The following is a 26,819-nucleotide window of genomic DNA, read 5'->3' on the forward strand; positions in this document are numbered from 1 at the left end:
AAGCGAGGCGGTGCCAAAACCCTGCCCTGCCGGCCCTCCGCTGTGTCGGTGCGGAGGCGGTGTCTGAAGCTGCAACAGCTGGGGCCCAGCAGGGATAGCCAGTGTAGACGCTTGTGAGTTTCAACGTGTCAGTGGCTGTGGTGCCACTAGCTCATCGTCCGCGTCCCTTCCCCTGCAGGTAACCGCAGGCTTCGAGGGGCGGCCCCCAGCCCCTGGCTTTTGCCAGGAAGCTCTGAGCCAGCCAATAGCTGGAACGGGAAAAAGGGAGAAAGCTCAGATCTTGGGTATGGAGAGAGGAATTTAGCGGCGAGCCCTAATTGAAAGGAAGGGGGAAAATCCAGGTTGGGCGTGGGGAAGAGACGTGGGGAGAAATAGGGTGCTAGATTTCTGGATGTGGAAAAGGCCCACTCTTGGGCACGGAAGGGTGGAATCGGGCGGCGGAAAGTTGCTTGCAGTGACACATAGAAACCCCGGTCTGCATGCAGAAAGGGAAACCGAGCCGTGGGAGGATGCAAGGAGGCGTGGAAGACTAAGTCTTGGGTTTAGGGGTAAGAAAACGTGCGGCAGTGGCGAGATGGATGCAAAGAAAGGTGGAAGCCATGGACTTGGGCGTGTGCAGCGAACTCAGGTGGCTGAAACTGGCGGTGCGGCGGGGTGGAAGTGTCCTCTTGGGGGCGTGGAAGGGGCGGGATGGGGTCGAGGGGACACCTCCGCCCCCGCTCGGGTCTCCAGTTTTCCAGTTCTAAGGAAGCGTTCCCGCAGCAGCCTCCAGGCCCCCGGGGTAAAGGTTCTTGGGCCGCAGAGCGAAGGGGTGGGCGTGGAGACCTGGAGAGAGGAGCGGAGCCAGCTTGGGTTGCAGCCCTCTTGCACAACGGCCACAAGGACGTATGCTGGCCAAGAGCCCACTGGTCACAGCGTCACCTAAGGTCGTGCAAACCCCAAGACGAGCTTACGGACGACGAACCGAAGACGCGCCCACTGACGCACCCTCCAGTGTGTGCGGGGCAGAGATATTTGTGCTCCCTTCACCTTTATTTGGCAGGTGCCTGCCTGCGCCCCAAAAACTGCCCTTTGGCCCTCTCGGTATACTCAGCGCTGTACTTTAAACCGGATAAATCCGGCTGTCTGGCCCTTATTAAAAACAGCTAAATCTTCCTGACAGGCGTGTTTTGAACGTTGTCTTTCTATTCCCCTTTTAGTTTTGTCTTAGGAAATAAACTGCACTCAACTGAGTCTGCAAGATTGAAAGGAGTTGGGGTGATTAGAAGTTGTAAAGGTGAGAATTAGCAATTTTTCCCCTTCTGTACTTTTTTGATGCGGCAATTCTGCGTTTAATGGGTCTTGGGGGTCTTGAGGTAGGGGAAGGCACTGCAAGGAATGAGTCAGGGGTATTTCCAACAATAAATTGCAACTGCTTCCTTGTTTCTTTCAGTGCAGCTCTTCTCTGCAAGAGACTGCTTTTTGGTCCAGAAATTACTGTAATTCATGAACTCAGCTTAAAAAAAAATGTGGCTAAAAATTTGGGGTTGATGAAAATGAAATGATGAAAAGAAAAGAGCAACTCTTTCTGTATTCGTCCAGGTTTATTTTCTGTAATGACACAAGTGTGTCAGGATATTGGAACTCACCTGCTTTCGGACTAAATGACCTGGCTTGTTGGAAAAGTCCTTCCTTCTGAAGTCAGGGTTTGGGTGGAGAGGGAGAATCTGAGCAGCAAGGCTTAGAGAAGTGAATCCAGTGGGGCCTAAAGCCTACCCCAGGGAATTTAAATCTAAAATAAATAAATAATGTCCTATGTTGTCGTAAGCAAGAGTCTACAAAAAAACTTTACTTTTTTAGTTAAAAGGTGCTAAAATTTTAATGGATACTGTGAGGAAATCCTGAAATGTTTCAGTTCTGAGATATAGAAAAATTACTGCAGAAAATGTTTGCTTCAACTGAGAAGGAAATAGTTTTAAAAATGCTATTACTCAGTATAAACAGTATCACTTGATAAGTTGAACTGAAGTAATTTGATCTTTAAAGAACAAAAATGTACCGGGGGGCATCTGGCTGGCTCAGTCAGTAGAATGTAGGACTCCTGATCTCGGGGTCATGAGTTCGAATGCCATGTTGGGTATAGAGATTACGTAAAAAATAATCTTTAAAAAAAAAACAAAAATGTACTCATTAGTGGACTGTGAACCTCAGTTCCTTGTGACAAGGTAAGACATATTCAAGGATGCTATATGACCCATCAGTTGTATTTGCTATCAAGGAAAAAAAGCCAAGTCATAACTCTTGTATAATATTATGTAGGAATGCAGCCATGGAAATGTTGTATCAAGACCAAGATAAATTTGCTACCTCTTTTTGTGTTTTGTTTTGTTTTGTTTTGTTTTGTTTTGTTTTAAATGCAAGGACAGATGTGACATTGGGCTCAGGACTGAATCAACTTAAAGCTCTACTGTAAATCATACTTGAAATTACACATCAGAAGTAATTAACTCCTCCACACCAGTTTGTTCACTTCTTTTATTCTAGCTGAGTTCCAGATGGTTCCTCAGTAATGGTATAGGGAACCTCCTAAACACTAATAAGCAGGCTTCTAGAATTACAAATTTGGGAAGTGAAAATGGCCTGAGGATTAGGAATATGTCCTGGCTTGTCACAAGGAACTGAAGTTCACAGTTGGCTAATAAGTACATTTTCGGTTTGGTTTTGTTTTGTTTTAAGATTTTATTTTTTTAAGTAATCCCTCTACCAACATGGGGCTCGAACTCACGACCCTGAGATCAAGAGTCACACAGTCCACAGACTGAGCCAGCCAGGTGCCCCCCAGTACATTTTTGTTATTTAAAGATGAAACTACTTTAGCTCAACTTGTCAATTGATAACTGTTTATAGGCCTCTTACCTAATAATTAAGTCCGTTCTCTTGACTTTTCCAGGCTTCAGCCATAACTTAAAGGGATAAAAGCAATTTGCAGTTATGTTCCCCCAGGGAAGAAGTTTCCATTAGAGCATCATGAAAGGGAACAGACACCTTCCTCAGGCTCAGGGCCTCCTCCACTTCTCAGGAAACACACACAGGATAGGGTCTTCCTTGAAGCCTCATAGTTTCGCTTCCTCCAGAGGGTGCACCCCTGCCCTGTCTGGGAATGAGATTAATTTGTATTTGCTGTCCTCACATCCCAGGAAGACATGTCTTCCGGGGACAATTCCGTTTCTCTGTCCCACCCACTGGCAGCTTAACTTTGCCCAAGAACAGTCCAGGAGTTTGGTTACCGAGGAACGGGACAGGGACGTGCTTGGCTCCTGGGCAGTAGTAGTAGCCCTTCTCTATACAGGTTTTTCTAAATTGAGAAATCACTTTTGTATTTAGTGTGACATCCTCAGTATCCATTAGTGTCTCTAGGGAAACATAATTCCACCAGAAACTCTGCATCTTTCGCTTTTAGCCTTAAAAGTTTCCTTAGACACGGTTTATAAGAACTTGTTGAATGACCCCAAGTGCAGTTTTGGTGTTTTAGGTTTTTTTGTTTTGTTTTGTTTTGGTTTTTTTGTTTAAACCGAAACAGCCTCTTAAAAGAGGGGAAATACTAGCACCCATCATTTTGCTGATCTTGACGGTGCTTGAGGGTTGGATAGAAGGATTCAAATAAACATGATATTGCAGAAATCATCTCGTTTTAGAAGATAGACCAACAGTCAGGAATAATGATACCATTTTTAAGAACATGTTACAGGGTCGGGTCCCCCCACACTCTAGTGGGATGGCCTTGGGAAAGCTATTTTCCCTCTGTCAAAGTGAAATGGGAAGATAATTTCCATCTTCCAGGGTTGTGCGGGCTGCCTCAAAAATCACACATGAAGCATGTAACACAATGCTTTACACAGAGAATGTGCTCGATTCTAATGGTAAATATATTGCTATTAGCTTTTTATGCAATAGGGGTGTTGTGAATGTAGTGTTTAGTAGTCACCGAATTCTTGGTATTTTGTTTTTACACTGTAATGAAATAAATGAGAAGACCTGTGTCTTACCTTTTGTTCTCTTTAAAGGTTTCTTGAAGTCAAAATGTCGCAGAAAATCCATGGCGGTTCTGTGGTAGAGATGCAAGGAGATGAAATGACACGAATCATTTGGGAGTTGATTAAAGAAAAACTCATTTTTCCCTATGTGGAACTGGACCTGCACAGGTAAGCAGCAAACTCAGAAAGCATAATCTAAGTGATTTCAGGGTATGACTGGTTGTTTAAATAACTATGGCTGTATCTTATGAATAAAGCTTTTCAGGGAGGGATGCCAAAATACAGGTATATGAAACTTCTATTTTAATTTTATTAATTTTATTTATTTTTAAGATTTACTTGTTTTTAGAGAGAACACAGAGGGGAGGGGCAGAGTGATTCTCAAGCAGACTTCCCACAGAGCCCAAGCCCCATGACAAGGGGCTTGATCTCCCAACCCTGAGATCACGACTTGAGCCGAAACCAAAAGTCAGACGCTTAACCAACTGGACCACTCAGGCGCCCCAAACTTTCTATTTTAATTTTGACATTATTGGCTAGAAAGGCTGGACTTACCATTGTTCTGAAGAAAAGAATTGTGATGAGAACAAAGTGATTCTCCACTCTTTCCAAGCCTCTATTTCCCCTGAAGGTGGCTCAGAGCAGCACAAGGTTTTTATTTGTGGAAGGGAAAATAATAGAGGTACAGTCTGTGTTGAACAGTAAAGTAATTGTAGTTAACACAGTTTTATCCTTTCTACCTACCTCTGTTTACTATCACTCTACTTAACTAGTCAGTGGACCTTTCCCCCCTATTCTTTCCTTGGCTTTTGCCCTTTTCACACAATTACAACACAGAAAGAGCCCTTGAAGTTATTTATACAAGCCCCACCTTTCTGTAGACAGTCCCTTAAACCTTTTGTGTTCTAAGGATTTGAGCCATTGCTCTTTTATAAAGTGTTTGTTTGGAGACAGATATGAAAGTCTCTGTGGGATTCTTCCTTCTGTTCCCTGTGATTTTTTATAAACTTGCTCATGCTCTTCGTACATCCAAACAAGGAAGAGGCAGAATTTTTCCAAAGGGGATGTGGCTGAAGCCTGGCATGGCAAAATGTTGACCCACACAGTTTAGCCAAACTACAGCAAGTCTTAGTGTATTTGTCTTGACCCACAATTATTCATCAGACCCACGTGTTCCGAGGGCCTGTTGTTTTGCCTGGGTGTAGACACTTCATTCACGTGGTGTCATTAGACACTCTTTTTAGTTATTCTAAGCCCAAGCTGTTGATAATGTCTATATTGCAACCCCGAGATGAAGCAAATACTTGCAGAGGTCAACCAGACATACAGGAAACGAAGCATAAAAAACAAAAAACATCAAATGGGTTACGAAAGCATTTCATGAGCACTCTCCTGGTTCGGAACTTGACATGGCAGTAGGTGAATTTGCCAAGTTCTTGCCAGTGTAATGGCTGTAAAATGTGTTTATTTTCTGCAGGCTAGACAGTGGTCCAGGCCACTTACTCATTCTCTTCTGTTAGAGACGTTAAGAAGAGAAGCAAAAACCCCACTAATTTGCTGGTAGATTCTTCTGATGAGAAATGGTTCCTACGAACATGAAAAGTGCTGACCCCAGTCCTCATTTGAGTTAGGATTAGACATTTGTAATATTCAGCATTTCCTATGCCAGAAGATAAGAGAGTCAGTGGATTCCTTACACGTAAGTGAACTATCTAAGACCAAAGCCGTTTGGAATAATTTTTATTTGGAAATACATTAAGATTGCTGTCTTTGTGTGTTTGCATCATGAGTTGAGATAGCGAAGGAAAGGAAAATGCAAAGACTAAAAGGAACTGAAAGGAGAAATCTAGAGGCTTAATGGGTTAGCAAGTTTTGAAAGCTGAAAAAAGCTGAAAAACTTCTTTGAAGTCTTGGAAGACAAAATGAATTGTTACATTACTGTTTTGTTTCTCCTGCTTCTGACAGACTGTGACATACTTGAGATAAAGCTTTAATCATTTTCTATGCTCCGTGGACAACCAACCTTCTTCCCAGGTCTGAAAAACCTGCAGCCTGGGTATTGGTGTATATTACCATAACTCCCTGGGGGATGTAAATCCGTCACTGGATTCCATTATTTACCCAACAAACAGCAGGCTTATTTCCAGAACAAAGAAACTTACCTAAGAATTAGGGAAAGGTTCATCTTCTGACTAACTGGCATTAATGAAGAAGTCGGTAGCATTTTTGGCACGGGCTGTGGCATTTATAGCTCCTACCGCTTGAATGCCATAATACAAACAATCCTTTAAACCCTCTGACCCCTTTATTTTTAGAGCACAGTGTTTACTAAGGGAAAATTAAGTGCTTAGGCTTCCGTTTTTATGCTAATTTTATGGAAGGAAGTCTGCAAAAACGGTTGCTCATATGCCATGATTGCCTCTTGGTGCTGAAGAGCACGCAAAGGGGCAGAGCACAATGGCTTCCATTCAGTCTCCTAGACAGCTTCCCACACCACAGGCGGGTGTGGCTCATAGTGCACCTCTCTTAGTGCTTTGTTTGGTTGGCAGCCGTCTTCTGGGTCTGAGGTACCCTAATCCTAAAAGTTGGCAGATTGAGGTGTATTTTGAGCCTTTCCTTTCTTCAGGGCAGGCTCTGCGTGCCATCACCATGCATAGAATGGTGACACCCTCAGTCACTCATCAGTTTGTCTGGAGAGTTACGCTTAATGACTTTTCCCTCCCAGCTATGATTTAGGCATAGAGAATCGTGATGCCACCAATGACCAGGTCACCAGGGATGCTGCAGAAGCTATAAAGAAGTACCACGTTGGTATCAAGTGTGCTACCATCACGCCCGATGAGAAGAGGGTTGAGGAGTTCAAGTTGAAACAAATGTGGAAATCACCAAATGGCACCATCCGAAATATTCTGGGTGGCACCGTCTTCAGGGAAGCTATTATCTGCAAAAATATCCCCCGGCTTGTGAGTGGATGGGTAAAACCCATCATCATAGGTCGTCATGCTTATGGGGATCAGGTAAGTTGTGTTGGCATAGTTGAATTCTCCATACTCTTTTTTTCGTGACCTTTGGCTGCCCAGAAGTTCTGATCTATATGTTTTATTCTTTTGGTGTCTACTCCCTTTAAGCGAGGTACAAAATTGAGAAGTGTGTATGTGTATATCTGTATATTTAGGTAGAAATAAATATAGATAAACTTATAGATAGGTACCTGTTTCAACACAAATGATTTTTTTTCAGATGTATTTTTTTCTTCCTGTGTCTTTTCTTTTTTTTTAATGTGGGCTCCACCCCCAGTGTGGAGCCCAATGTGAGGTTTGAACTCATGACCCTGAGATCCAGACCTGAGCTGAGATCAAGAGTTAGAGCCACCCGGGCGCCCCCATATATCTTTTTCTTTTTTTTTTTTTAAGTTAAACATATGATATGGCGATTTTTGTACAATTTCCAGTGGTTCAGCCAAATTAGTGGTTCTTCACCCTGGGTATAAAATAAGATCCGTTATGGGTTTTTTTGTTTTGTTTTTTGTTTTGTCTTACTTCTTAAACAAATTTGGGTTTTTGTTTTAATTCCTGTATAGGAGTTCTGCCCTCCACCAGCTGAATCTGAATTTCATGAGGTTCAGACATTTTAAAGCTCCCAGGTGATGCCAGTGTACAGACAGGGTTGTGAACCACCAAAGATTATATTGAACATAATCTCTTCATGCAAAAAAGGAAAAACTGATTCAGTAGTTGAAAGTATTCTCTTTAAAACATTCCTCTCCTCCTTGGAAAAGAAAGAAGTATTAGTTTCTGTACTTTTGTACCAGTAAGCTCATTGCCAAATTAAACAGAAAAACTGCCAACTAAACAAAATCCGTATTGAAACGGAGGTTTCGGACTTTCATAAAAAGCAGCTTATGTCCTGAAAGAGCCTTAAGAATAAGAATGTCTCATGCTGAAATCCAGAGGCTTTGATGTAGCAGTCCTCAGAAACAGTGTGGCCAGACCACTCTCTGTTCCTGGGGATGGGGTCACTGGGTCAGTCCTTGAGGATCAGCTCACTTTGTTCTACCCTGTGGTTCAAACTATCCCTTCATCCTGGCCAAACCTTCCAGAGGCCCAGGAGAGAGAATGTCGACAGGAGCACTACAAACTCGCATATCCCAAGAAGACCACTCTTAAGTTCTTATGAGTTCATGGTGTCTTTTTCATCCTCCACCACCCCCATCCCCAGCCCCCCAGCTTTCTTTTAATTATTTTGGCATCAGTCACTTGGAAGAATGGTCATTCTTTTCATTAAAGTCCAGATTGAAAATTCCCAACCTAGGGTTGATTCAACTCAATGTGCATAAACCTCTACAAAGCCTCTGTGAGGCTTTGGTGCCTCAGGGTCTTCCTTTTGAGAAATGGGAATAAGTTTCCACCGTAGTGAAGGACTTTATATGGCAGAAATGTGCTGCGGAGAAAAGATATTTAATCTTCACAGTTACCCGATGGTTCTTTTCCCAGCTGTCATCAGGATTGCCCTATGCAAACGTAAATAAATAGGTATGGCTGGCAACTGTTGGTACCTGATTGTAAAAATGTTCTAATTTAAGTGCGGCAGAAATTCACAGATGCCTCGTGTGGGCCAGGCACATTTTTCCACCAGTGTAGCTCACTCCCATGAACAAGATGGCTGCCCTTGTACAGTTCTTCCCTGAGGGGCACCAACTAGCCTGTCCCAGCTGCTTCCACAGTCACTGCTGCTTTTGGACAAATCCTGGGCTGGTGTTGGTAGCGATCATAACCATGAAGAGACTGAGCCCTGACGGTCTAAGGACCAGATCCCAAGTCTTTCGACCCTAGATGTGTTATTGCCACTATATCACAGTTCCTCCGTTGTAAGATTGATGGAAGAATCAAATGAGATAAGGAGACGATTCAAGTTAGTCACTTAAAGTGTCTGTCATATAGTGAGGACAAGGCATTAGCTCTCGTTACCATCCGTGCTGTAGCTGGTGTTTATCATCCCCCTGTGGAAAGACTTCCTTGACCTCCAGGTCATGGTCATTTCCTCTCCCTGTCATCCTACTGCATTTCATATCTAAGCCCCGCTTTGACATTTGAAAACTCTTAGGTTGCGTCTCACTTTTGTATGTCTTTGTTAGGATATAAGCTTCCTAAGAGAAAATGCTTTGTCATTCTCCTGTCCTTCTCGGTGCTCAGGAAACTGCTCTTTCCATGGGAGGCGCCCAGTAAATTCTGATTTCCACTCTACTGTAGGATCAACTTGCTTTGGGAACTCTCTGGACCTCTTTTTTCCCATCTCTAAAATAAATGAAGGTTGAGCCTCACTGCCCTGTTTGTCTAGGTATCTTCCAGCTCTATATTCTACGATTTTTCTTCCCTTATAATTCTTGAAAGGATAGTTTGGTTTGGTTTGGTTTTTATACCTTTCTCCCCCCTACACAGTACAGAGCAACTGATTTTGTTGTTCCTGGGCCTGGTAAAGTTGAGATAACCTACACATCAAGTGATGGATCCAAAAAAATGACATACCTGGTACATAACTTTGAAGGTAAGTCCATCATGAACTACATCTTTTCATTTTTTACAGATCATTTAGACAGTATTGGTACTGTTTTTTAAAAGTTAGTTTTGTGGCTGCCAAAAATACAACCTGGACTCGACAGCATTTCTACAGGACCCAAAATCTAACATAAAGAAGTAATTGGCTTCCATGCCTTCCATGGGGTGGACTAAAGACACAAAAGGAGCCAGCCACTTAATTGGAAATGCATGTGGGCAAAGACAGGTAGATAGTTTTGCACTTCTCCTGAAACACAGAGGGAAGGTCGGCAGGAATCTGTTGTGCCTAAATTATAGAAATTAAATATTAATAATCCCGTATCACCTGTCACGTAATCTGCGCTTTGCTCTGGTAAGGGTTTGTATTTGAAAATGGTTGCGTTATATATTTGCTGAAATTTTCTTCTTGCCCTGAGTGTTTATTCTGTGAAAGTGAACATTTCTTTTTTTGCCTTGTCTTCCCCACCATCCTGCTGCTTGAAAGGTCTACTGTGTCAAATGCCACCCAAAGGTTGTTGAAAGAACAGAGAACGCCTCTCTCTCTCCACTCCTGAAGTGGTTAAAAGCTCTCATACAAACAAAAGCTCAAAGCTGACCTAGCCCTTGTTCTCTTTGCCTCATCTGAGTAATATCATTTTAATGGAATCTCGTCCTGCGGGTTTGGGTCTTGCACATTTTGAGCCTAGGTTGGCCCTGGGCAATGGCACAGATTCAAGGGCTTTCTTTCAGTAACTACAGAGCTCACCAAGGAAGAGTCGTGAAACACTAGTGATGACATGTAGCATAATTATTTCTGCCAGTGAGGTATGAACCTTCAGTCTCCTCCAGGAAATGATGAGAATTCTCATTCGATATTTGAAATGCCAATTTTTTCTCAATGGCTGAAGAAGGAGCACACACTCAGAGTTGAAAACACATCTGTGAAATTTTTTAAAAAGTGTGAAAGACAGCTTAAAAAGGATTCACCCTTTCTTGAGTGTATTTCTGGTCCATATTAGCACTTTTTAGTATTTTTGGTATCTTCAGGATCCTGAAGACCGTGTGTTTCTCACTTCTATTGCCCTTTCAAAACAAGTTAGGATGTCCTTTTCTAGAATTGACTTTCTTCCGATCATGTGCCTCTGCAACTCATGGAATATTCACGTTTGAAGCCTGGCCGGGACTTTTTGAAGCCCTGGGAGCTGGGAATTGGGTGCTTGGGTGGTGGTGGGTGGATTTGGACGTGTTACAACTCTAGCCCATTTACCCTTCTCCTTTTTCCTCTCTTCGGGGTCCTCTCCACAGACGGTGGTGGTGTGGCTATGGGGATGTACAACCAAGATAAGTCGATCGAAGATTTTGCACACAGTTCTTTCCAGATGGCTCTGTCTAAGAGTTGGCCTTTGTATCTGAGCACCAAAAACACGATTCTGAAGAAATATGATGGACGTTTTAAGGACATCTTTCAGGAAATATATGACAAGTAACTACAGTTCTTTTTTTTTTTTCTTTGTCTTTTTCCTAAAATAAGCTAGGATTTCTAATATAGAATTTCCATCCTTATCCCTTTGATTCTGGGGCAAATTGAGTGAAAACCATCACTATCCCATAAAGTAAAGGGCACAACTAAGATTTAACAGATGTGAAACAAGCCATTCTTGAGTTGCTTTTAGAAGGTAAATGCTTTCAAATAAAGGTCCCACATTTAGTTTTTTCAGAGCAAGAATTGTTTAATGCTTGAATGTAGGTGCCCGGTGATTGACAGAAAGTTCTAATTTTGGGGGGTCACTGGCTGGCTCAGTCAGTGGAGCATACGACTCTTGATCTCAGGGTTTTGAGTTCGAGCCCCATGTTGGGTGTAGAGATTATTCACAAATAAAATACTAAAAAAAAACAAAAACAAAAGAGGGCCACCTGGATACCTCAGTCGGTTAAGCATCCAACCGTTCATTTCGGCTCAGGTCATGATCTCAAGGTCATGAGTTCGAGCCCCTCCCCCTCCTTCGGGCTCTGTGATGGGCAGAGAGCCGACTTAAGATTCTCTCTGCCCACCCACCCCCAGCTCGTGCTTGCTCTCTCTCTCTCTCTCTCAAAAAAAAAAAAAAATTATAATTTTTCAAGCTTATGCATATGAGTTTCTGAGTTGGGCACATTTCCACTCTTTCTGAAGCCCATTGTTGTGATTTAGAACTCTGCCTTAGTGGAGTCATTTGAACTTAGTTCAATATTTATAACAGCTTCAAGTTCAACAACATGGGAGCATGTGTTAACTTTTAAGATGGCATAACTTCCTTTTAGTTGCATGTGTTGAGGCCAGGGCTTCGGTTTTAGGTATCTTTCCTAAGACATCTTAATTCCTCTTCCTGCTACCCATTCATACCAATCCTAGGAGCTGTCCTAGTTTCCTGAAAGATACAGAGTGGTAGTATCATATTTTTCCTCCATTATTACATTTTTTTTAAGATTTTATTTATGGGCGCCTGGGTGGCTCAGTCGTTAAGCGTCTGCCTTCGGCTCATGTCATGATCCCAGGGTCCTGGGATCGAGTCCCGCATCGGGCTCCCTGCTCAGCGGGGAGCCTGCTTCTCACTCTGCCTCTCTCTCTCTCTGTCTCCTATGAATAAATAAATAAAATCTTTAAAAAAAAAGATTTTATTTATTTATTTGAGAGAGAAATGGAGAGGGCACAAGCAGGGGGAGGGAGAGGGACCAGCAAACTCCATGCTGAACCGGCAGCCCAAGGTGGGGCTGGAGGCGGGCTCGATCCTGGGACCCTGAGATCATGACCTGAGCCGAAGTCAGATGCTTAAGCCACCCATGTGCCCCCATTATTACATTCTTAAAGTAAGCTGTATCTCAAGAATCTGATCAGTAGTGTACTGAAAACTAAAAATAGTGCTGGGGACACTCTACTCTCTCCCTTATTCTCCATCTCTGCGAAGGAAGTGAAATCACTCTAACAGGTGGGGACATGGGGTTTCACAGCTAAAAAATGGGCAGGATTTGAGCTTAGGTCTATCAGATTCTCAAGTCTGTGCTGCTTCTACTAAAAAATGCTGCTTCCAGCTCCACCCTCTTTGGGGAAGCAAGTGCTGTCCCTAGTAACACTAATTTTCTTTTTTTTTTTTTTTTAAGATTTTATTTATTTATTCATGAGAGACAGAGAGAGAGAGAAGCAGAGGGAGAAGCAGGCTCCCAACGAGCAGGGAACCCGATGCGGGACTCGATCCCAGGACCCTGGGACCATGACCTGAGCCGAAGGCAGACGCTTAACCATCTGAGCCACCCAGGTGCCCTAATTTTCTTTTTAATTTCCTTTTCTCTCTTGCTTCTTAGGCAGTACAGATCCCAATTTGAAGCCCAAAAAATCTGGTATGAGCATAGGCTCATTGATGACATGGTGGCCCAAGCTATGAAATCCGAGGGAGGCTTCATCTGGGCCTGTAAAAACTATGATGGCGATGTGCAGTCAGACTCCGTGGCCCAAGGTAAGGAGCTGTGGGACCGAGCAGAGGTGGAGCTCAGGTGGTGGCACATAGGTCATGCCACAGTAGTTCTCTAGTTTGGGAAGGGGGGTTTTGCAGCCCTTTGTTTGTTAAATGCTGAAATGATAAGCACTGCGAGCCATGCTGTTCCATCTGACACAAGCAGAGAAGCCCAGGGCTGTTCACAGAAATTCCAAGAACCAGGGGCTTTATGCCAGAGGTAAGGGCCAAATCAACAGAAACTCTCCCTGCCCCGATTTCTTCAGCACCAAGCTGCCCTTCAGTTTCAGTTATCCATGGCAGCTATGTAAACGTGAATCTTCCCCTGATAAACGTTTGTGTTAACTTTAATCCTGTTTGCTTTTCCCCAGGAAGTACTACTTTTTCTTTTCTCTTATGAAAACTTAAGCACCTCCTACCAGTTTGAAAATTGGTAGATCAACCCAGGTTTATGTCAGATAAATGAGTTAGACAACTCTCTTTACCCTCCCTCCCTCTGTTTCTCCACATCCTCATAATCCTTTGGGCTGTGTTCAGTAGAGGAAGGAGTAGTGCTTTATGATGCTTCCAGGGCGGGTAAGGGAAAGTATTTCTTATGAGCAGATTTCTTGGGAAGGGACCCAAATCATTCCACCCTTTCTAAATGTCCTCATAGCAGCAAAGAGTATCTGGATGGATCTTTCAAATTCAAATGTCAAGATATGGAGGGTCAAAGGACTTTGAAATAGGACTTCGGAAGTGCAGGGTCTGGCAGTGCACTGATAAGGTACCAAGGCTCTGTGTCTGGGCAGAGCCTGTAGATAAATGTGACCTCAGTGCCGCTCAACAGGCAAAAGCAACAGTGCTGTCTGCATGTCCAGTCTTTCCTTTTTTTTTTTTTTTTTTAAGATTTTATTTATTTATTTGACAGAGAGAGACATAGCGAGAGCAGGAACACAAGCAGGGGGAGTGGGAGAGGGAGAAGCAGGCTTCCCACAGAGCAGGGAGCCCGACGTGGGACTCGATCCCAGGACCCTGGGATCATGACCTGAGCCGAAGGCTGACGCTCAACAACTGAGCCACCCAGGCGCCCATGTCCAGTCTTTCCTAGGATATGAGCTACTGTGGACTCACACCACTTATGTCCTCAGTTTTGACCGTGGTACCAACTAGTGTCCTGATACTAAACATAAGCAAACTCACTATGGATATGGTCCTGAACTTCTCCAACCAATAAATATTTGGGAGTCTACCAAAGCCTCAGACCAACACAATGATATGAAAGGAGCTACTAGTCCCATGCAGAAGTTTCTAACGATACTCAGAAATGAGTTAAAAAAAAAAACAAAAAACATTGTTTATGTATCTACTCTCAAACCAAAAAAAAGAAAAACACACAAAAAAAACAAACGTAGCAGCCTGTGATAAATTTGCATTATTAACCCCACAGGTGCTATTGGACGGTAGCTAAAACAGAAAAAGACATTCTTCAAATTCAAGTATAAAAGAGTGAATAAGAGAAGGAAAATCAATTGTCTGGACTTAAAAGTGCTAATGTCGTTCTCTGAAAAGGAAGCCACAGAATGGGACTGTCTTGTTGGGACTGTTACTGGGAGCAAGGGCAAGAGGGGTGTTCTTGGATCATCCCATCCTGTTTTCAACCTGCCTTTCCAGTCCCAGTGAATCTGAGCAGCTTGATGGCAGGACACGACTCTGATCTTTATTTTCCTGGAACAGCACAGCATCTGCACATAAGAATAGTGGTAATATGGGGCGCCTGGGTGGCTCAGATGGTTAAGCGTCTGCCTTCGGCTGAGGTCATGATCTCCAGGTCCTGGGATCGGGCTCCCTGCTTGGCAGGGAGTCTGCTTCTCCCTCTCACTCTCCCTCTGTGCTTGCTCTCTCTCTCTCTCAAATAAATAATAAAATCTTAAAAAAAAAAAAGCGGCAATATACTGAGCTCTTACTCTGTGGCAGGTACTGTTCTAAGGAAGATGAATATATATTCTTTTCACATATATTCACAAATATATGTGTATTCATCTAATTCTCGCAACAATCCGGTGAAGGAGGTGCTTTGATTATTTCCATTCTACAGGTAAGAAAACTGAGTCACAGTAGCAAGGAAGTCGCAGTACTAGGGTAGAAGGCAAGCAGGCAGATCCTGAGTTCTCCATCCCAGAGCAGGTGCCTCTGAGATAGACAAGTGAAGAAGAAGCGTAGCCTCTCCAGACTCTTTGATCCTGATCTCTGTAGCAGGGACCTTGCTTCCTGAAAGGTGGAATTACTGATGACTACACATGCTTATGCTTATTTTCCTGAGACTGCTCATCTCCGAGAGATGGAGTGCTCTTCCTGCAGTTGGACCCAATACTTCATGCTTTGCCACTTCAGGTTATGGCTCTCTTGGCATGATGACCAGCGTGCTGATTTGTCCAGATGGCAAGACCGTAGAAGCAGAGGCTGCCCACGGGACTGTGACACGTCACTACCGCATGTATCAGAATGGACAGGAGACGTCCACCAATCCCATTGGTAAGATCGTGTTTACTGCTACCCTGATTTCCACCCAAAAAGTGGTGATCTCCAAAGGGAATCAGATGTGCTGCTTTGGCTGCCCAATGCCTTGTGTATAAAATCATCACCAAACAGTGCATCTTTTCTACTAATAAGAGCCATTTGAGGGTGCTTCTTGAAATTACACAAATAGATTTTTTTTTTTAATTTCTATTCAGTAAAAGTACTTCCAGTTCTTATATAACCCATGTGGATAGCGTCTAATGGAATCAGTCACCAAAACAACAACAAAAAAAAATTGTTCTATTTTGGGAACTGAAACATTTGGGAATCCCTCTTGGTATGATCTAAGTGTTGGTTTTTTGGTTTTGTTTTGTTTTGCTCTTTCAGCTTCCATTTTTGCCTGGACCAGAGGGTTAGCCCACAGGGCTAAGCTTGATAACAATAAGGAGCTCAGTTTCTTTGCCAAGGCTTTGGAAGAAGTCTGTATTGAGACCATTGAAGCTGGCTTCATGACCAAGGACTTGGCTGCTTGTATTAAAGGTTTGCCCAAGTAAGTATAAGATGCCCTGAGCTCTGCAGTCAAATCACCGCATATTTTTTCTGGGCTCAAAACATTCTTTTCTGGGCTCCAAACATCAGGGCTTTTTGGAGGTACATGAATTGTTATTTATCACATACCTCAGGGATCAACAGACACTTATCTATAGAATGCCGACAGTAAGCATTTCAGACTTTGTGGGAACATACAGCCTTTTCAAAACTATACAGCTATTGAACTTTGCCACTGTGGAAGGAGAACAGTCATAGATGATGTAGAAGCCAGTGGATGTGGTAGTGTTCCAATCAAACTAATTGCAAAACCAGACTAGCCTGGATGGAGTCCAGGGGCCAGGCTGTAGTTTGCTGACCTCTGATTCAGTTGATGATCTTTGGGTGACAAGGTTCTTTTTAACAAAATTATAGACCGTTGAAACAAAGGGACCTCCAAGGCTATTGTACTCTATCCCTTTAATTTCTTCAATTTATGGGTAAGAAAAACAGCTCAAGTTTTATTTTTTAACTTTAAAAGATTTTATTTATTTATTTGACAGAGAGAGAGAGCACAAATAGGCAGAGCGGCAGGCAGAGGGAGAGGGAGAAGCAGACTCCCCACTGAGCAGAGAGCCTGATGCGGGGCTCAATCCCAGGACCCCGGGATCATGACCTGAGGCGAAGACAGACGCTTAATGGACTGAGCCACCCAGGAGCCCCAACAACACAAGTTTTAGATGCCCACTTGGTCATAGTCCCAATTATCTATAACCAACCAGCAGATATTCGAGGCCCGTTTATTGCCCAGGATTTTTCTAAGAACATGGTAGCCCATATCCCAGCTGGATTGGCTGCTAATCAGAGACTTCTCCCTCACAGGTGGTCACTATTGACTCACCTCAAGAAACCCTACTAAAGTTTAACACCAGTCCCAAGTCCCAGCCATGCATCCTCCAAGATTTCCGTTAGGGTCAGTATACCTCAGTGATGAGGACATACTCAACCACTATGTCGTTCTTATCTTAAATTTCTGGCAAGAACAATGTTTGAAATGTGCTTATCAGTATGTTACCTTTGTAGCCTATTTGAATAGGCACCTATCAGCAGGATTACTTTAGCCAGTCCGTTATCTTTTTTTTTTTTTAACTAAGACAATGATAAAAATAAGCGTTCAGACTTTTTTAAGGACATATGACAATTTGTAGGAATGTAGATGAAAGCATGGCTGTTGCCCTGAATAGCTTTTGTTATTTTTAAGAATGAGGAATAAGAAGTGGGATGATTTCAGTCAGGCATTAGTCTGAATGGAAGCTCTGTGATAGCTTCACCCTCCAAGACTCAGGGCAAGGGACATCCTGTGAAGGTGCAGGGGTCAGCCCCTTGAACCTTCAGCACGGTCATAAAGCCATATATTCATAGCTTGTTAATATTAGTGTTCTTCTAGACATAAATAAAGTGCTACCTATGTAGCATTTCTAGGACTTTCCCTCTACCTGCTACCAGACCAGAGACAAACTAATTTCTTTCTCTTCTTTTTTCTCCTTTATTAGCGTGCAACGTTCTGACTACTTGAACACATTTGAGTTCATGGACAAACTCGGAGAAAACTTGAATATAAAACTGGCTCAGGCCAAACTTTAAGGCCATCCCTCAGCTGAGGAGGATACGTGTTTTTGGTAACTAGGTCCACTGGTTTACATTTTCCTGTATAACACTCAAGGGTAAAGGTAAAATCAATTTTGTAATTTGTTTAGAAGCCGGAGTTTATCTTTTCTATAAGTTTACAGCCTTTTTCTTACACGTACAGTTATGCCACCCTCGTGAACGTGGCAGGGGACTTTTTTAAATTTTATTTTATTTTCTACTGGAACCCAGGAGTTACTTCAGTGCTCATTTGTACTCGTAGTCACTTTTTCTCATGTTCTAATACAAATGACCAAAATGAAGAGTGCTCGAAAGGGTAAACTGTAGCCACAGTATTGTTCCTGAAAATATGAGTGAAGTACAAATTCACCCTCTTCACCACTCTGTGGCCTGGGGCGCTGGGTGGTTTTGGTGTAACAGATGTCCCATCACGTGACGTAGAGCTGTCCAGGAAACTTGCCCATAATTTGGAATGAAAAGCAGAGGTGTAACTAAAACCTGTTAGAGACACCGCGGTCACTTTTGTAAAGAGCTCTTCTTAAATGTTTTGAAAATGCTAAATATTTGTGAGGCGACTGGAGAGTTTGGAATCCCGAATAAATACTACCTGGGGGTCTGTCCTCTGTGTGTGTCACCTCCTCCCGCCCTTGTGTGGCCTGAGTATTTTGCTACCCTGAACAGCATATTTCATCCAAGTGCAATAATCCAAGCTGCACCTTTTTTGGACTTCTGCTGGCCCGTTTTATTTCCCTTATATAAATGTGATTTTTTTCAGAAGTTGATTTTAAACACTATTCTAGTCTGTTCTTCATCCGAACTACTAATTGTAATTAAAATTCAGTGCTAATGACTAGTCTTCTGGGGTTTTTATTTATTGAATATACTTTGGGTGCCTGGCAGGCACATGCTAGGTCCTGGCCACAGGAATTTGATTTTGAACAGTCTGTGCCCTGAAGGAGTTTACGGTGGGGGAAATGGGTAAGTGAACGGTAAGAATTGGATTCTACAGTGAGAGGGAAAAAAGACCGAAGACAGAACAAAGGAGGTAACCGGAATATTAGGGAATCAAGTGTAGGCACATGCTAAGGAGTATACGTATGATCATGTAAGTTAATTGGAAGCCGGTGAAGACTTAAGGGAGGGACATGATCATATTTTCCTTTAAAAAAAATAGCACAGCTTGTATGAAGAATGGATAGTAGTGGAGGAGGGGGTGGTGGGCACAGTCCAGGAAGGAAGGCCAGTTATCAGGGTATTGTGATACTTCAGGCGGGAAATGATGAAGATCTGAACTGGGGCAGTTGCCCTGGGGATGGAAGAAGCAGGGTGGGTCCCCGAGAAGAGAAGAGAATGGATGGGGATCGGTGGGTACCCAGGGGATGTGGGAAAAGCAGCACGTCAAAGAAGTTTCCCACATTTCCAGTTCACACCTGAAGAAAACCAGGTCAGCAGCCCAGCAGTAGCCATATACTATGGGGAAAGAAACTGAGAACTCGAGAGGCACTTTGATCAGGCGCACACAGTACCTCAGTGGCCATCTTGGCCTGGAAGCCAGGAATCCTCGTCGCTGAGCTGGGGCTCTTTCCATGGGACCTGCACATTTGCAGGTTTGGATGGATGAAGAAAGCATTGCGTGGAACAAGTGATGCCATTGGATTGGATGACCACTGGTCCCTCCAGCACTCACAAACATCCTGGGAGGTGATCAGATGAATGTTTGTGGCTGCAAAGTCCCGCCTCAACATCTATCAGATCAGTATTTGGCCAAGAACCGGTTAATGTTCTAAAATATTTAGTAAATGAACAGATGCTGACCAATACATGCCTAGGCTAATGGTTTACTTTGTAACAGCATCAGGATCAGAATTGTTGACCTGGAAAATGACTCCAGCTTCGCAAAACACTGAAGGCAGCAGGATCAAGGAACAGAGAAGACAGGAGTCCCACACTTCAAAATTCTCTCAATTGCAAGTACTATTTCTTAAGTAGAATTTTTAACTGAAAATACTTCATAACTAATCTTCACAATTAGAATCACAGCTCCCTTGTATTTTTCCCGGATACAGACCGTCCTCCTAAGGCACTCCCAACAAGTGATTTTCCATCCTCCATTTGAATATTTCTATCATAAAAATTTCTTCCACGTTAAGGGTCTTGTCTGTTCCTGTTGAGAAGGAGCTAAGATATGAAACGAATATAAAAAATATTAAGAAAGACTAGTGTTTATATAAATACTGAAAAATTGTATATTCTGTTACCTCTGTACTATTAGAAATTTTACTTCATAGGCCCTATTCTTAACATTAGGGAGAGTGCAGCATCCAAACTGCTAATTCGTCTGGAACAAGAAAGTTGAAAACTCTGGATGGTATCTCAGACTCAAAAGAGGTGACCTTTGCAGACAGCATAGCATTGTTTGTAATTTTTAATTTTGATATTATTTCAGACTTACAGAAAAATTATGAAAATTGTATGAGGAAGTCCCATAACGTTTTGCCAATTTTTTACTTTTGCACCCTTCGTTCTGTCTCTCTCGTCTTTCTCCCTCCCTACACACACACACACAACACACACACACTTTTTTTTCCTGAACCATTTCAGAGAAATTTGAAGACATTGTGCCCCTTCACCCTTAATCCAGTGTGTATTTCCTAAGAACAAGGACATCCTCTTCTATAACCATACTACGATTGTCAGTCAGGAAATTTAACATTGATATAATACGATACGGTCCCTATTCAAATTTCAGCAACTGCTCCCCTAATCTTTACGAGGTTTCCCTCCGAGGTCCAATCCAGGATCATACATTGCATTCAATTGATCATAGCTCTTAAGCCGCCTTTTGCCTGAAACAGTTTCTAAGCCTTTCTTTGTCTCTCTAGACCTTGACATTTTTGAAGAGTACAAGCTAGTTATCTTGTAGAATGTCCCTCAGTTTGGGTTTATCTGATGTTTCCTTGTAATTAGATTCAAGTTATGCATTTTGGGCAGAAATACCACTGAAGTGATAGAGGGGCAGAAGGAGAGAGAGAGAGAGAGAGAATCTTAAGCAGACTCCACACCCAGCATGGAGCCTGTCGTGGGGCTCGATCTGATGACCTGAGATCATGATCTGAGCTGAAATCAAGAGTCAGACGCTCAACCGACTGAGCCACCCAGGCACCCCAACCCGTGTTCTGTTTCTTGACATGGGTGATAATTAAAAGAATGCCTTGTAATAATTTATTAAATTGTTTTTTGTGGTCTATTCTATCAACTCTATTTCACAATAAAAAGGTTAACAAATATATTAGGAAACCTGCTCTGAATCCCATGGACTAATGACACAGGGCCACACTCTCCAGAGACAAATCAAGAACTTTCTCTCCAATGTCAGCTGACCCTGCTGTTCAGGCCTTCTGTTTTGCCTTTGATAGAGTGACACATTCCAGTCACATTGTCTCTAACCTTTTCAAATATAAGCTGTGAAGTGTTTCTCTAAGAAGATGCTCTACGCCTGTAATTTCAACCAGACTGCACACCAAGAATTATGAATAGAGATGCTTGAGCGTCCTTAGGTGGCTTTTTGGACTTCCCTTCTCTCACCTTGATGAATCCATGACACTTTCTTGTTAGGAGTACTTGGGTGTAAAGCTCTCATTTGACTTCTGCCTAAGAATTACTCTCTTCCTCGTTGGCTTTGCCTTGTTTTGCCTGGTGCACTCTTTATATGTTCAGAGATGAAGGTCCAAGGCATTTTCTAACTGAATCACATTTTCCTCTTTTCAAATCACTAGTTCAAATTTCTTCCTTTTCTTCCTACTTCAAGAGATATTCAGGCATTTCTTACAGGGTTTTACTGTGAATTTCCCAAGTAAACTTCGAAATGTTTAAATTATATGATAGAAACTAAAAATTTAACTCTGACTCTGAATTTTGATTCTAATATTCTAAAGCTACTTTCATCTGTTTCACTTAAATTTTCCATGTTTTCTGGTTGCAGTTACTCCATTTGCTAAAATTACTCAATGGCTTAATTTTTTAAATCATGTTCCTATTTTTATTATTTGAGCCAGCCTACTCATTGCTGCAAATTAATTACCACACCCTCGTACTATTCCATAAAGACCTACAACTTGGATCTCAGCCAAAGTTTTTAATCTGGTTTTGGCATCTGAATCAAATTCTTTATATGAGGGATCCTTTCGCTTGTTTGTTTCTTTTATCTTTGAATACAGTTCACCCAAGAAATAGATTTGAGTACATCCTCTAATCCCTGACACTCTCTTGGGACACCAGTGTCTCATAAGACCCACAGCCTCTAGATGGGGGTACTTCTCTTCAGGTCAGGCTATACCAGGGATTCACATTGTACTAATTCTAAGAGCCAACCAGCTTGGGTTTTGAATCACTGACTTTGTTAACAGTGTTTTAGTGAGATTCTTTACTATTATGACGGGAAGACTTTTTAGACTTTATTTGGAGTTAACTTGGGTCTTACTTTCCATGAATATAGTCTCCAAATTTCCTGAAGCTACGGCAGGGTAAACAACACCTTTATCGGGACTCTGAGGGCTGGAATCCTTGCCCTCTAGCACAGTTGTGGCTAACCCCTGGTTTGGTGACATCTGTTCTACTTGCTCAGTCAATTGCTGGAAAAGTATCAGGCCTGATGTAACCACTTCATAAGCTCCCAGCCGAGGGGTGGCTCAGATGGTTAAGCATCTGCCTTCTGCTCAGGTCATGATCCCAGGGTCCCGGGATCGAGCCCCCCCCCCCCCGCCCCGCATCGGGCTCCCTGCTCAGCAGGAAGTCTGCTTCTCCCTCTGCTGCTCCCCCTGCTTGTGCTCTCTTCCTCTTTCTCTGTCAAATAAATAAATAAAATATTTTAAAAAACCTCCCAGCTATTTGAGACACATAAAGGATGGAATTTTCCTACTCACACATTTACTCCTAGTCCAATTCTCCAACTTGGGGGAGTGGTTTGAGCTCTTATCTTTCTCAAAGTCTCCAGCTATGGGCTCACTAGTGATTTTGTATACAGACATGGTATTTGAATCTTATTACTTGCACTGTACATGAGACATTAACCCATTTGTATTCTCAATACATTTGGAATGCTTTTAGTACTTCCATCAGAAACAAAGATGTGCATGGGATACCTTCTCAGAGACAAGAATTCATGAGCCTTTCCACTTGAAATAGTTTGCAGATGGTTATTTTAATTATATAATGTGTCAGTCACCTTTAAGGTATAGCAGGCCACTAACTATTTTGCCTAAAAATAGCATAGTAGGGATCAAGTCATTGGGTTATCTTTTACATAGCTAATACCATGTTTTTTTCTGATATAAACTTCATATGGTTCAAAGCCACAGCTTAAAAATATATAGTCTGGGCACCTGGGTGGCAGCTCAGTTGGTTGAGTTTCCAACTCCTAATTTCAGCTCAGGTCATGATCTCAGGGTCCTGAGATTGAGCCCCAGTGGTGGGCTACACTCACTGGGGAGTGTGCCTCTCCTTTTGCCCCTCCCCCTGCTTGTACGCATGCACGCTCTCTCCAATAAATATTTTTTTAAAAAATTAAAAAATATAAAGCCACTACAATAACTGTGAGGTAATCCGGCCTTGCAGTAGATGTCACCACAGCCCATTAAGAAGAATCTATTAAAAGAAAATGCTCAACATCACTAGCCATCAAGAAATACAAATCAAAACGACAATGAGATAGCACTTACACCAGTTAGAATGGCAAAAATTAACAAAACAGGAAACAACAAATGTTGGTGAGGATGTGGAGAAAGGGGAACCCTCTTACACTGCTGGTGGGAATGTAAGCTGGTGCAGCCACTCTGGAAAACAGTATGGAGTTTCCTCAAGGTGTTAAAAATAAAGCTACCCTATGACCAAGCAATTGCACTACTAGGTATTTACCTCAAAGATACAGATGTAGTGAAAAGAAGGGGCACATGCACCCCAAAGTTCATAGCAGCAATGTCCACAATAGCCAAACTGTGGAACAAGCCGAGATGCCCTTCAGATGAATAGATAAAGAAGATGTGGTCCATATATACAATGGAATATTACTCAGCCATCAGAAAGGATGAATACCCACCATTTGCATCGACATGGATGGAACTGGAGGGGATTATGCTAAGTGAAGTCAAGCAGAGAAAGACAATTATATGGCTTCACTCATATGTGGAACATAGGCAATTGCACAGAGGACTACAGGGGAAGGGAGGGAAATCTGAAGGGGGAGAAATCGGAGAGGGAGACAAACCATGAGAGACTATGGACCCCGGGAAATGAACTGAGGGTGTCAGAAGGGAGTGGGGGTGGGGTATGGGGTAGCTGGGTGATGGGCATTAAGGAGGGCCCATGTTGTGATGAGAACTGGGTGTTATATGCAACTAATGAATCATTGAACACTATGTCAAAAACTAATGTTGTACTATACAGTGGCTAACTGAACATAATTTAAAAAAAAGTCAATGACAAGGAGAAAATCTTAAAAGTAGCAAGAGAGAGGCTAATTATCATGTATAAGGATCCTCAATAAAATTAATAGCTAATTTGTCATCAGAAACCATGGAGTCCAGAAAGCAGTGGAATGATACATTCAAAGTGCTGAGGGAAAAAAAAAAACCCAGCCCAGACACACTTGAGAATAGTTGAATCTATATGTAGGAATGGCCTTCACTTGGAATGATTGCTGAGGGTAGTTAGATTACCATTGAACTCCCTTTTTTACGACCAGAATCTGTTCAGCCTAAAAACCTGTCAATGGATATATCCCAAGGAAACACCCTGCATCTTACTGGTATACCAACATTTAAAAAATAATCTAGCGCTGTGAATTGTATAAGACTGTTGAATCGCAGACCTGTACCTCTGAAACAAATAATACATTAAATGTTAAAAAAGAAGATAGTAGGAAGGGAAAAATGAAGGGGGGGAATCGGAGGGGGAGATGAACCATGAGAGACTATGGACTCTGAGAAACAAACTGAGGGTTCTAGAGGGGAGGGGGATGGGGGGATGGGTTAGCCCGCTGATGGGTATTAAAGAGGGCACATATTGAATGGAGCACTGGGTGTTATATGCAAACAATGAATCATGGAACACTACATCAAAAACTAATGATGTAATGTATGGTGATTAACATAACATGATAAAATTAAAAAAAAAAATAACCTAGTGTATGGGGTGCCTGGGTGGCTCAGATGGTTGAGCGTCTGCCTTCGGCTCAGGTCATGATCTCCAGGTCCTGGGATCGCGGCCCATGTCGGGCTCCCAGCTCAGTGGGGAGTCTGCTTCTCCCTCTCCCTCTGCCTCTCCCCCTGCTTGTGCTCCCTCTGTCTCTCTCTCTCAAATAAATAAATAAAATCTTTTTTAAAAAAATCTAGTGTATAGAAAGTTTGGATTTCTACCAACCCCTAAAAAGTCTTTTTAGTTGTTTTTAACAGCTAATAACTCTAATTTATTACACACATTTATATCTACCATACAGTTTCTTGCGCTCTCTCTTAAATAAGTAAGAAAATAAAATCTTAAAAAAAAAATGAGTTTCTCTGAGTCTAGACGAGTGAATCACTTAAGGGCCCACCATCAAAAAAGAGAAGTGTCAAGATTACTGGTTCCAAGCCAAAGATGGTTCAGTTGTAGACAATTAATTTGAGATAGGCAGAACACCCAACTAGGGAATTTCAAGCAGCATCGGAGGATGAAGAATTGAAGTCAGGGCCAGAGATGTAGACAATAGTTGAAGTCTGGTAGATTCGCTGCAGGAGAAAAGAGCGAAATGAGAACCATAGATGGTCGCTGATGGGCCACATTTAGGAAGCCAGAAGAAGAATCAGTGAAGGACAAAGAAGGAACAATCTGGAAGACAGAGGAGGTCAGTGTCAAAGGGCAAAAGCTAATTCCTCTGGAAAGGGGTAGGCACATAGGTAGATGTTAGAGACCAAGGTGAACATAAACTAAAGGACAATCACTAACAATCACTGGCAACTCTTGATAATCATACTCTAAAAGGCATACTAGGATTTTTAAATTCGTGTTTTACTCATTTGTATGAAGCTTACAACATTCTCATCTCCTGAACTGACATTTTCTGCCATCTCTGATTAGGAATCACGTTGAACAAAGGCCGTAGAATCATTATCGGCATGGGAACAAAGTAAAGGGCATCACCTGAACAACTGAATAAAGCCCTAAGAAAACTTCAGCTCCTATGGAAACTCTAAACCTACACATTCATTCAACAAACATGATTTGAGGGTCCACTGTATGCCAGGCACTGGCCTAGGCACTGGACACACTGTGGTGAGTGAGACTTGGACCTGGCTCCTGGAAGCTTAATATTTCACCATTTTCATACTACACAAAGAGAGGGGAGCTGGCGAGATTATATATAATTTTAGATCAGCACTAGGGGCCCATATGTATAAAATATACAGGCAACTTTTTTAACACAGATATAAATAATTTATTTCAATAATTATGTCAATTGCTCATGGAGGATCCAGTTTTGTTGTTTATTCAAATACAAAGTGAGCAGGCACTTTTGAACTTTTAGTCTCAATTGGCATGATTATGTCTTAAGCATATGTGTTAACCTTATGGAAAATAAATCAGTTACTCTTTTGAGGGTGGGGTAGGGTGGACCGGGAAAGAAATACAAAGAAAAGAGAAGCGTGAGTCCCTGCAGAGTTCTGAGATGGGGAGAGAGTGATAAACCACAGGCATATGTGAGTGGTTGGGATGCATAAATGGAAATACCATGTGGAAACTAGAGTTATGGAAAACAGTATATAGACAGACTTCTGTGCAAAGTAAATGTTCTGAGCATTTATGCTGACAGTCTGTAGCATGAGGAAGTAAGTTGTTTCTGGTCACGTGGTGTTCCACGTGAAGTCCCAGCTTCAAGTTGCAAGCTTGCAATTAGACCATGTTTCAAAAGTTTGCATAAATCAGTTGTTTGGCACTAGAGCACAATTTATTGCAGAAGCAATGGAGTAAGTCTTCAGTTTGTAGCTGGGGCAAAGTTTGAGGGAACTCACATTTGTGTGTGTCATCTCTTGCGTGCATCTTCAATTCGTTCCCACCACCATCTGTCAGTGCATTTTACT

General features: G+C 42.4%; 1 protein-coding gene across 4 annotated transcripts; it reads left to right on the top strand.

The window, feature by feature from the left end:
• Window positions 1-14: 14 nt before the first annotated feature.
• Window positions 15-18,556, top strand: IDH1 (isocitrate dehydrogenase (NADP(+)) 1). Of its 4 annotated transcripts, none has more exons than XM_025892477.2 (10): window positions 15-178; window positions 1,200-1,276; window positions 4,044-4,181; window positions 6,739-7,030; window positions 9,452-9,557; window positions 10,853-11,030; window positions 12,884-13,035; window positions 15,406-15,546; window positions 15,919-16,081; window positions 17,613-18,556. In XM_025892477.2, exons 3-10 carry the CDS (start codon window positions 4,060-4,062, stop codon window positions 17,701-17,703), a joined length of 1,245 nt encoding a protein of 414 aa, XP_025748262.1. In that variant the 5' UTR covers window positions 15-178; window positions 1,200-1,276; window positions 4,044-4,059; the 3' UTR covers window positions 17,704-18,556. The 4 variants fall into 4 exon arrangements, with proteins under 4 accessions (XP_025748262.1, XP_025748255.1, XP_025748267.1 ...); XM_025892482.2 differs by having other exon boundaries at window positions 55-113; XM_073879343.1 differs by lacking the exon at window positions 15-178 and adding an exon at window positions 610-628.
• The last annotated feature ends 8,263 nt before the right edge of the window (window positions 18,557-26,819 follow it).

This window comes from Callorhinus ursinus, unplaced genomic scaffold, assembly GCF_003265705.2.
Source record: "Callorhinus ursinus isolate GAN/ISIS: 27379988/994484 unplaced genomic scaffold, GSC_fseal_2.0 scaffold2, whole genome shotgun sequence".
In the NCBI taxonomy this organism is placed as follows: domain Eukaryota; kingdom Metazoa; phylum Chordata; class Mammalia; order Carnivora; family Otariidae; genus Callorhinus; species Callorhinus ursinus.

Excerpts from the sequence above, each read along its gene's own strand:
- IDH1 (XM_025892477.2), top strand. The coding sequence starts at position 4,060 with ATGTCGCAGAAAATCCATGGCGGTTCTGTGGTAGAGATGCAAGGAGAT. Across the intron at positions 9,558-10,852 it reads CCTGGTACATAACTTTGAAG|ACGGTGGTGGTGTGGCTATG; the intron begins GTAAGTCCATCA and ends TCCTCTCCACAG. Across the intron at positions 15,547-15,918 it reads GACGTCCACCAATCCCATTG|CTTCCATTTTTGCCTGGACC; the intron begins GTAAGATCGTGT and ends TTGCTCTTTCAG.